General features: G+C 55.9%; 1 protein-coding gene and 1 long non-coding RNA gene across 6 annotated transcripts in view; one reads left to right on the forward strand and one right to left on the reverse strand.

Moving 5' to 3' along the window:
• Positions 1 to 10,727, reverse strand: part of SIX3 (SIX homeobox 3) — a 101,173-nt gene that overhangs the window by 83,896 nt on the left and 6,550 nt on the right. For 4 of the 5 annotated variants that reach the window (XM_040453858.1, XM_040453857.1, XM_040453860.1 and 1 more), the window contains exons 2-3: positions 7,786 to 8,596; positions 5,775 to 5,934 (exon numbers count right to left, since the gene is read on the reverse strand). In XM_040453858.1, coding sequence (XP_040309792.1) covers positions 5,775 to 5,934; positions 7,786 to 8,596 — 971 coding nt within the window. Of the gene's footprint in view, positions 1 to 4,447; positions 5,935 to 7,785; positions 8,597 to 10,727 lie in introns of those variants that run through there. The other variant, XM_040453859.1, reaches the window with a different exon arrangement.
• Positions 8,839 to 10,101, forward strand: LOC121016349 (uncharacterized). The gene is made up of 2 exons (XR_005784237.1): positions 8,839 to 9,033; positions 9,901 to 10,101. It is a non-coding gene; the product is annotated as an uncharacterized LOC121016349 (long non-coding RNA).

The following is a 10,727-nucleotide window of genomic DNA, read 5'->3' on the forward strand; positions in this document are numbered from 1 at the left end:
TTGTGAGACGGGGAATGTTTGTGTGTGCATCTGTGCAATTTGGAGCGCGTGTGCCCTAGAGGGCGTGCCTGCAGGAGAGAGGGAGGATGGTGAGTTCTTGTGTTCGTGTGTGAGGACCGATGTCGAATCTGTAAAGAGGACATCAGAAAGGCAGCCCTGTGTTGTGTAGGGAAGGAGGTCTATGGGGGCCGGAAAAGGTTGTTCTGGGGGCAGGTGGGTGTATAAGGAAAGGACTATATTGGGTTTGTGATGACATGGCTTGGGGCTGAGGTGTGTGCATAACACGTGAGTTGAGGGGTATATTTGTGTCGATAATTGAGTGTGTGTGTGCCTGTGTGGTGTAGCCCGTCCTCCTGGCTGTGCCAGCCTGCTCCTGTGGAGCCCCGCCCGACACTGCAGAGCTCAATCAGCCGCTGCATGAATACACTCGAATGGAAACTTGTGCTCAGCTGACCGGAGAAATCGGAGCCGGCTAGCACCGCTCCCCTCCTCCCTGGCTCCCTCCTGTCCTTCCTTGGGCTAGGCCTACGCACCAGGGCAGAGGAGGCCAACTCAGCTGGGACTGAAAGGGGCCAAGGTGGTGGGTAGCCGGGCGGACCTGAGCTCAGGGAGCTGGGGGCATGGCACGCACCCCAGGGGGCTGGGCATCTCATCCTCGGTGCTTGGGCATGCAGGGGACAGGTGAGGGCCAGGGAAAGCCTCCGAGGCAGCAGCGGATGCTCCAGGTGACGGCCACACAAAGACCTAGGCAGGGACCTAGGTGGCCACGGAGGCGCAGAAAGACAGGGAGAGGGACAAGAGACTGGGTCATCCCCGCTCAGGGAGGCCAAGTGCATCCAGTGTGCCACAGGTCTGAGCTCCAGCAACTCTAGTGATGGACTAGGTCCTGAGTGTGCCAGGCTGGTCACTCCTCTTTTCAAAAGAAGCTGAGAGAGCTACTCTGTTGCCACAGCCCACGGTAAGGTGCATGTTCCACCCGTTTGGCCCATCTAGGCTTGGGCCTGGCCCTCTCATCGCATCACTGGAGCCCTCCCTACATCCAAAGTCCAGCCAGCCCTGGCTGGTCCCACCACCTCCAACCTGAGGCCCAGCCTGAACCAGCCAGGCTCCTATGCCTCCAATTCCACTATCGATCAGCATCCCCACCCCACGCCGTGGCAGCTTCCAGGTCATTTCATTTTAATCAGCTGTACGTCTCACTTGGGATGATCAGCTGTGTTGGCGCTGGGCAGTCAATTCTGCCGGATTGGAGGAGGGCAAGGAGAGGGGCGGGGTGGGGTCTCAGGACCAGAGCCCGGGGAGGGGGGCAAAGAGGAAGCGGTGAGCAGGCTGGAAGAGGTAGACTGGCCTCTCTAACCTCAGGCAGGCAGCTTTTAGAGGCCAGGGACTGGTACAGATTTTTTTCCAGTTTTGCTTCCCAGTCTGCAGCTGGAGTGCCATTGTTTTTCTTTGAGGGAGGCGGGAATGAAGAGAATAGCCCCAGGTTGGCGGTTATTCTTCAAGCCCCTTATCCCTAGGGTAGGCGACCCAGGTACACAGAGGCCAACGCGCACAGGGAAGGCTCAAGTGCCCTGGCCGGGGCACCGGGCAGAAGTGTGCTGTGTGCAGAGCAGGGTGCACACAGGGTGTGTATGCCCGTGCTCAAGCCCACCCATGGGCTGTCCTGGGGCCAGACAGACAGGAGGGATGGTTAATGTTGAGGCCTGCCTTCCCAGGCTGACAAGGCTCATGGGAGGGCACACAGCGGCACATACACTGTCCCCAAGGCACAGTCCACAGGGTTCCCAGGCCGTGGGGGGCTGTGCACAGTGGCTGAGCTGGCTTTTCCACCAGCAGGGCTTCAGTCGGGCCCCACCCTCGAGCTCTGCCCTGGCTGCCCCTGGGATGTTGACCGCCTTGGCCATGGCTTTGAGGGACCCTGAAAGAGAATGGGCAGGCAGCCCATAAAAGGAGAGATCTGGCTGGAAATGGGGCCTCTTTTCTCTCACTCTCATATTTAAAGGGGCAGGGGCCAAATCCAATGTAACGTCGGTAGCAATCAGGGTAAAAGGGCAGACTGGGGAAGCCAAAGAGCCCAACTCCCCCTCTGCCCTCTGGTCAGAGTATGCCAGTTATGACCCCTGCCCCATTCCTTAAACGCAGAGGAAGGTCAGCTAGGGGTGGGTAGCCTGGGAGTCATATCCGTGGGTTGACTAGAACAAGGGAATCCACCAGAATGGAGACCCACGAGACACGAGTCCACTGCACCGAAAGGCTCTGCATACACAGCCTCCTCTAGTTGTACCCGAGAGCCACTTCTTGCAGAACTAGGTAAACAGAAACTGCCCAAGCTACACACAAATATCTACAATATAGGCGACATAAAAGAAAACACATGCTGGACACATTGATGCACTATGATGCACTGTGATATACACACATGTATATCAAACACGCATGCATGCACACGCGCGCACACACACACACACACACACACACACTCCCCTTTATATGCAGACCTTGATTGCACGGTGGAAGGCCAGCATTCAGCATTGCATACATCTTCACTACTCACAACAAGCACTCATACCTCTCCTGCAGAGAATCTGTAGGTAAGGTCAGAAAGTGCACAGTAGAGTATTGGTGTTTGTACAGACCTGAGTAGAAACACAGGATGTGAGAGAGAGTGATGGATGCTAGATAGGAAGACAGACAGGTAGCAGGTGACACCCAACAGAGCCTAGGCCTTCAAAGCTGAAGGTTGCTATGGAGTCTGATCGCCTGTTTTCTGCAGTAGAGAGAGAGAGAGAAATGGGTACTGGACACTCCAAACTCGCTTTTTTCTCTGGTATATTGAGACAAGGAGGCATTTTAACTCCACGAGTTTGTCCTCTGTCCCCAGACAAAAAGGAGTCTGCTCCCTGGTTCACCAATCAAAGCCCCTCCAGAAGTCACTCTCCATCAGTCTCCATCAGCCACCCTCTCCTTCCACCCATCAGTTCTGGTTAGTCCGTCGGGTAGGGTCCATCCACAGCCTCTATACTGTCTGAGGCAGCCCCTTCTCTGGATTTCAGGTCCAAGTTCTGGGTCAAGTATGTGCCAGTACATTTTAAAATGCAGGTCTGGGATAGGGCCAGTTATCTCAGGCATTGTGCTGTGTACCAGAACAGAGTCTCAAGCTGGGTAGAATGCAGCAGCTCTTCCCCAAAGTCCTGCCACCTAGGTCAATAGTGCCTGAAGTGTGGCATCATGAGGAATGTTTCCCAGAGCAGTGAATGCATGCAGAGATTCTGACACTGCGTGCCAGACCTCAGAACTTGGAAGCTCTCGAGGTCATCCGGATGCCCTGGATCTAAGTAAGGACACACACAGAAACCTTCCCCTGCAGGCAAGCTTGCCCTGGGTGCACAAGGCCCCCCTTACGCGCACAGGGCACCTCTGGGCCTGGCGGCCTTTCTGTCCAGCCAGGCCCTGTGTAAACCCCATGGCGAGACTGGGGATGGGGACAAAAGGAAATCGGAAGTCAAAATTAGTTTGGAACCGGGCGCAAAATTCCAGGCACGTTTCTTCCTAATCCTCCTCGCTTTGGAAATTAGACTTTCAAGTGAAGGCAAGTTTTCTGAAATTACCTCTTTGGCTCCTCGGGCGCAGGCTGCCCTGGCCCAGAGCGGCAGAGGCTCAGTGAGCCACCCCATCATAGGGAACTGTGGGGCCGGCGCAGGGCGGGGAGGCCTGGGGCAGGCGGGAACCTGGTTAGCAAAAGGCAGTGAGTTTTTTGGTTTTCCTTTTAAAGTGTAAACCAACTGAAGTGTCTTAGGGGCTGGAGAGAGATTCCACTCGATCACAAAAGACGGGAAGGAATTTCAAGGAGACAGATGGAGATCCGTAAGGCAAGTCAATACAGTCACACGAGTGGCGAGGAGAAGGTCGGTCCCTAAACTCCTCACGCTACCTTCTCCTCTGCTCTCTCTACCCTCTGCACCCTGGCTACCGCTGCCCCCCACTCCACCCCACAAAAAGAGGATAAAACCTGTCAGCTCTGCTCTGGATGGGTGAATGGTTGGTTTGGTGACCTTGTGTGTTTACCCTTAAACAACAACAACAACCACCACAACCACAACAACCACAACCACAAGATGCCAAATACACCCCCAAAGACCCACAAGGGCCGCAGGAGGCTATAATTCCTGCGGACCACGGCCTGGCATCTTTGCTGAAGAAACCTGCCTGAGCCCCCTACCCCCTGCGCCCTCTGGGCCTTTCCTTCAGTATTTGGCTTTGGTTCTTTCCCGAAAGGCCTGCCCCCATCTTCCCCCCAACCCCCACCCCCACCTCCAGGAAAAAGCTCACCCCCAGCCTTAAAATTCTGCCCCAGTTCTAGTATCATAGTCGGAGCGGAAGTGAAGGCCGGGCGCTGCACCCCCCCAGGCTGCGCACAGGGGCGGACAAAAACACCAGTCTCCGAGAGTGATAAGAAAATGGAGAATACTGTATTTGCTTTAGAAAGTTTTTACATATAGATAAACACGCAGTTAAGATAACAGTAAAAGCGCCCTACGGGGAGTGAGAGATATCTCCAAAGCAGCTAAGAAATACTTGGAATAGCTTTTGCATAAGAATACTACGGTCTCACTCTCCGCTTCTGCTAGCGACGGGGTCCCTCTGCCTAACCCAGCCCGCCATGCCACGCCTTGACTGCCAAGTCGACGCCAGGAACACCGAGTGGGAGGGGAACCCCAAAAAGGAAAGAGACAGGTGAGCGGGGAGGGCAGAGGAAGGGGGGGGGGGGTAAGAGAGAATGAAAAGGGAAGAGGAGAAAAAGCAATATCATATACAGGCAATTTCTACACATATATTACAAACTGGGAAAATGACCAATCATTAAGATATACATAATTCATATAAAATTTTGAAATAAAAATAAAAATCTGTTACAGTCATAACTATTCTTTTTTCCACATTTATAACCAGTACCCACACAGGCAGTGACAGAGTAGAGAGAAAAAGGTGCTTACGAAGAAAATGATTGTCTGCTGAACAAAAAACAGAAGATTGCATCTTGTTTGACCAATACTTGGACTTAAAAACAGAGAAAGAAAGAGAGCGAGAGAGGAAAGAAGAGAGAGCGAGCAACAAAAGGCGAGAAACATTTGCTATTTCCCTCTCGAGGAGTTCTTTTTTTTTTTTTTTTAAACAAATTCCGAACGGAGATGGCGGTTTTATTTCTTTTTTCTCTTTTTGTCTGTTTTGCTTTTGTCGTCTTGTCGTCGTGGTGGTGGTCGGTTTTTGTATAGTCGACTCTTTTTAAATCGTTTTAAACTAGAGAGAATATTTTCCCAGATACAAATAAATCGTCATGCAGGTGGGGTGCCGGGTCCGTGGGAACCGAAAGGAGAAGCCGTGCTTGTCCTAGAAAGTATACAATTGTCACCTCTTTTATGTTTTCTGCCCGCAACATCAGCGTTTGTGACTGTCTGTCGGCGTCGCGGTCCTTTGGGGTGGCCGTGGCGGTAGATGGTGGTCGGGGTTGCTGATGGTTTGCGTTTCATTTGTTATTTTTCTTGGTTTTTATATATTTTTGGCTGGGGTAGAAGTGTGTGTGTGCGTGTGTGTGTGCGTGTGTGTGTGTGTGTGTGTGTGTATGATTGTGTATCCTGATTTCGGTTGGTTCTGGGGCTGGAGGAGGAAGAAGAGGAAGAGGAGGAGGGCGAGAAGGAGGAGGAGGGGAAGGAGGGGGAGGGGGAGGAGGGCGGCCTTGGCTATCATACATCACATTCCGAGTCGCTGGAGGTTACCGAGAGGATGGAGGTGCCGGTGTCCGCGCGTTCCGTCAGGCTGGACACGCTGGTGGTGGGGCTGGCCGCCGTAGACGGCGACTCTGCCGAGCCGTGCGTGGGGCAGCCGGGCTCGGCCAGCGAACGCATGCCGCTCGGTCCGATGGCCTGGTGTTGGAGCCTGCGGGAGACAGAGAGCGGCACCAGCCCTTGACACAGCGGCCCCGCCACAGAGCTCCGTCAAGCAGCCTCCCCGCGCCGGCGGCCGCCGATGCTCCCCAACCTCCCCAACCCCGCGCCCCTCGCCACCACCCCTGACTCTGCTCTCTGCACTCATTACTTCTCGCTACCCCACCCCCCCCACCCCCGCCTCCAAGCACCGGGCTGCAGAGCCCCCCAGCGCCGGTCTCGGCTCTCTTCTCTCCTTCCCGGGGCTCGCTGGAGCTTCCCAAAGCTTCCCAGTTCGGAGCCGGCCTCAGAGGAGAGGTAGAACCCGAGGCCGGGCGCCTGGGGAGGCCTCCGGATGCAGCGTCCCGAAGGAGCGAAAGTCTGAGAGGGACAGGGTGCTTCTTCCTCCCCAGCCCCTGGGACTCTTCAGACTGAGCCGGCTGCCGGGAGCGGTCAGTCCCCGCAGCGCCTCCTGTCCCAGCTTCCCCAAACACACCCAGAGCTGCGGGGTGATCGTCCGCAGCCTCTCCCGGGCAGGACACGCTGGCTTTGCTCTCTGAATCCCTGCGCTGAGCGCAGGAGCAGGGGAAGAGAGAACCGAGAAGCCGGAAGCGGAAAAAGTGGGGAAGAGGAGCAAGAGAGAAAGCAGAGAAGAAGGCAGGAGCGGGTGCAGAGCAGTCTCCATCTGTCCCTTTCGCACCAGGCAGCTGCTGCCCAAGCCTAGAGTCTCTGAGTTCCTACCAGGAGGCCTTCCCCTGGTCCCCGGGGAACTCCCCCTCTCAGGCGAAAACCTGGCTCTACAGGCAAGGGTGAGAGAGCGAGGGGCTCAGGCCTGGGCCACGTAAACGCAAACACACTCGCTCACTCCGGGAACTCACACCGGGCCTCAAGCCCCCCCCCCCCCCCGCAACTGTCAGCAACTGGGGCTCCGCTCCCTGCGGTACTTCAGGCCCAGAGCCTTTGCAGGCTAGGTAGGGACACAGGCTCCTTACCAGGGCTTTTTTACCCAACTTCCTCCCATCCCCCTTCCCTCCCATTCCGTGCCCTTTCCTCCTCCTCTTTCTTCTAGTTCTTTTTCTCCTGACTTCCCCCAGGCCCAAGTCTGCTGACTGGCCAAGCCCAGTCAACTTTGTGACTTTGTGGCCAACTTGCTGGTAGTGGGGTTGCTCCTATTCCTGGTGGCTTCCCAAGTTAATGTACCAAGGGGATGCTCCTTGACTGAGGCTTGAGGGCTAGCACCTGCATGCGTGTAAACACACACACACACACACACACACACACACACACACACACGGCCTTTCTACTCCCAGCCTGATTTTCCTGCTTCCCGTCAGGCAATTTGCAATGAAGGCCTGCTCAAAGGTGGCCACCGACCTTTTTCATTTTGTGGCAGAGACCCAGGTTCAGTTTCCTTTCCATGACATTGTGGATTCCTCCTGGGTTTTTGCAATGCATGGAAATAAGAACCAGATGGCAAGGACTGCTTTCCTTCCTTCCCTGTCTGTAGGCTCCAGAGGAGTGCTGAGCTGTGGAAGGGCTGAGCAGGTAGCAAGGTGCAGCAGGGCTAAGCTGCCCAGGGCTGGGACCAGGGGCCGTGGGCACTCAGGATCTCTCCCTCTCTCTCTCCCTCTCTCTCTCTCCACCCTGCCGAAAGCCCCTCTCCGACAAAGCAGCCAATAATCCCGCTGACCGTCCCTCTTCCGTGCGTCTGGGCAAGCAGAAACTTTTCTCCAACTGGCCAGGGGGTCGCGGCTTCTCGAGTGCTCATCAGCCATTGGCACCCTGCCCCATCCGCTCCCATTTCAACCCCTCTCTCCCTCCCCAGCCCGGGAGAAGGTAGCCAGGCCGCGGGCCCGCCACTGACCTGTTCTTGGCCGCCGCGGCGCGGTCGCGCTGCCTCCGGTTCTTAAACCAGTTGCCTACTTGTGTGGGAGTGAGGCCGGTGGCCTGCGCCAGTTCGCGTTTCTTGCTGGGGTTGGGGTAGGGGTCCTGCAGGTACCACTCCCGCAGCAGGCTCCGAGTCCGCTCCTTGAAGCAATGCGTCTTCTGCTCGCCGTCCCAGATGGTGCGCGGCAGCGGGAACTTCTTGCGCACGCGGTACTTGTCCACCGGGCCGAGCGGGCGGCCGCGCAGCTTCTCGGCCTCCTGGTAGTGCGCCTCGAGCCACATGGCCTGCAGCTTGCCGTGAGACTCCTTGGTGAACTTGTGGTTCTCCAGGATGTGGTAGAGGTCGCGGAAGTTGCCCGTGTGGAAGGCGACCACGGCGCGCGCGCGCAGGATCGACTCGTGCTTGTTGATGGCCTCGCACGCCCCGGGGGCCACGGGCAGCGACCAGAGGAAGCGGCCCAGCCGCTCGATGTCGCCCGTCTCCTCCAGCGTCTCGCAGACGCTGGCCACCTGCTCCGGCGAGAAGTTGAGGGTGGGCAGCTGGAACATGGACAACTCTTCCGGGGGGGCCCTGGAGCCGCCGCCGCTGCCGCCGCCGCCTGCTCCGCCAGCACCGCCGCCTCCCGCACAGTTCCCGCCGCCGCCCGCGCCGCCGCCGCCGCCGCCCGCACCGTTCCCGCCGCCGCTACTCGCCAGAAGTAGGGAGCGGTGATGAGGATCGGCGAAGTTTGGCAACAAGAAGTGGGAGGAATAGAGGTCTAGGGGGGAGCGGAATACCATGGACTGACCTGAGAGGAGAGGAGAAAATTCAGGGAGAGGAAGAGAGAGGGGAGGAAGAGGAGGAGAGGGGCGATGAGGACCAGGAGGAGGGAGAGGAGAGGGGGGAGGAGGAGAAGGAAAGGAGGGGGGAGCAGGAGGAGGAGGAGGAGGGGGAGGAGGAAGGGCGTAAGGGACACCCACACCCCACACACATCCACACACACACACACCCGCGCAGCCACATAGAGAGGGAGGAAGGAGAGCGGCCCGGTGCGCGCGCGCAGAGAACCCGAGACAGAGAGGGAGAGGAGAGGGAGAGGGAGAGGGAGAGAGAGAGAGAGTGAGCGAGAGAGAGAGAGAGAGAGAGAGAGAGAGAGAGAGCCAACCACCGCCGAGTCAAGATTCAGCGATTCCACAGCAATCGCCCTAATGACAACAGCCTCATAATATCTCCCCTAAATCCACAGTGAGTGCAGCATTGAAACATTTTGTTTCGCTTTTCTATTGGTCTGCGGCGTGTCGTTGTGGCGTTGCCACGGCAACCGCTGCCAATCACTGTCAGCCCTGCCAATCAATACCGAGAACGTAAGGACGGTTTTACCACTTAGCCGGAGTGGGGGGGGGGGGGGGGGGGGGGGGGGGGGGGGAGGAGGGGGGGGGGGGGGAAAGAGGGAGAAGGGGGAGAAAGAGATTTTTTTTTTAATCTTTGCAACTCTTAATCTCGCCACTTCTCTCCCTCTCTCTCTCTCTCTCTCAGCTCCCTTCTTCCCTCTTCCCCAAAGAAGTTGATCCAGAAATTCAAAATGCCGTGGGCACAGAGTTGTTGAATGGGATGAGCAATTAAAGGGATTTTTTGTCGGGAAGTGAGAGGCTCCCCATGCCGCCTGAAGGCCGAAGGCCAGCCCTCAAGTAGAGCCCGAGGGCCGGCCGAGCAGGCACGGTTTGCACACGGTGTGCACGTCGGGCTGTCTCTTTCTGCCTATGTGAGCACTAATACTGGTGAGGAAGAAAGAAGAGATGAGATCATGGGGCCCACCGCACGCTGACCCTAGCTGCTGCGGCGGGGTTCCCGGATTTCGGGGGGCACCTGGCGCCTGAGAGGCTGAGCTCAGGCCCCAGGGTGTTGGAAGCCGCTCTGGCCTCCCCCGTCCTGGTTCATCGGCCACGTTTACCTCTATTTCATCTGCATTGGATTCCACCCGCTTCTCTTTCCTCAGCTCCGGGTCAAGGAGCCTTGATTTCCCTTATTGCCCTGTATTTTAAAATACCAGCATAAATAACACTACACTTCTTTTTATCTTGAAAGGCAAGCCACGTCTTTGTCTCCCCCTAGACTTCAGCTGTGTCCCCTGGGAGCTGAGAAGTCTGGAACCCTCTGGAGCCCCCTGAAATGCCTGCTACCTCTACTCCTCCAAGGAGCTCTGGACTTGCCTACCAGCCCCAGAAGGACAGTCAAACTTTGGAGGCTTCCCCAAAGAAGTGGATAGGCCTGAACATTGCATGTTTGCTCATATTGTAAAGGAAAAAAAAAAAATAATACAACTAATTTACCTAAGCAAAGTAACATTACAAGCCTAAAACAGACCCCAAAAAGCCCATAGGATACAGAGAGCCCTTCCTCCCTCTGGCCACGGCAACCCCCCCTCCCCTACTCCCAGGGGCCGGTAGGGGTATTTATTCTAAGGTATGTTGCTTTTAAGAAGATGTAATCAGCATCTTTAGTGGGGTCTCCCTTTGTGAGGCCTCTGTAACTATGGAAGTGTGATTTACGCAGATTTGTCGGGGTCAGAGACGTCTTTCCCCTGAGCACTGTGTATATTTAGACAGGACTCGGTTTGGTGTTAAAAAGTGTATATTTTGAATGAGTTCACACACAGTAGCCAACAATGCCCACATTGTCGGCCCGTGTACAACGCGTATTGAAACGCAGCGTCCAGACTTCAACTAATCTGCCCTCAATAAAGCTGAAATAATTATCCTAAGCTGCCTTTCCAGAAGAAAAATCATTGAGGAATTCAAAACTCTTTTAAAAAAAAAAAAAAGATCTTTTCTACATTCCGATGCAGATCGGGGGGCGAGGCACAGAGTCCACACCACTTTGGAGATCTCAATGAGGGAGGAGAGAAAGAGATTGAGCGAGAATTTAAATGGGAAACCTAA

This window comes from Herpailurus yagouaroundi, unplaced genomic scaffold, assembly GCF_014898765.1.
Source record: "Herpailurus yagouaroundi ecotype Mexico unplaced genomic scaffold, PumYag 210, whole genome shotgun sequence".
In the NCBI taxonomy this organism is placed as follows: domain Eukaryota; kingdom Metazoa; phylum Chordata; class Mammalia; order Carnivora; family Felidae; genus Herpailurus; species Herpailurus yagouaroundi.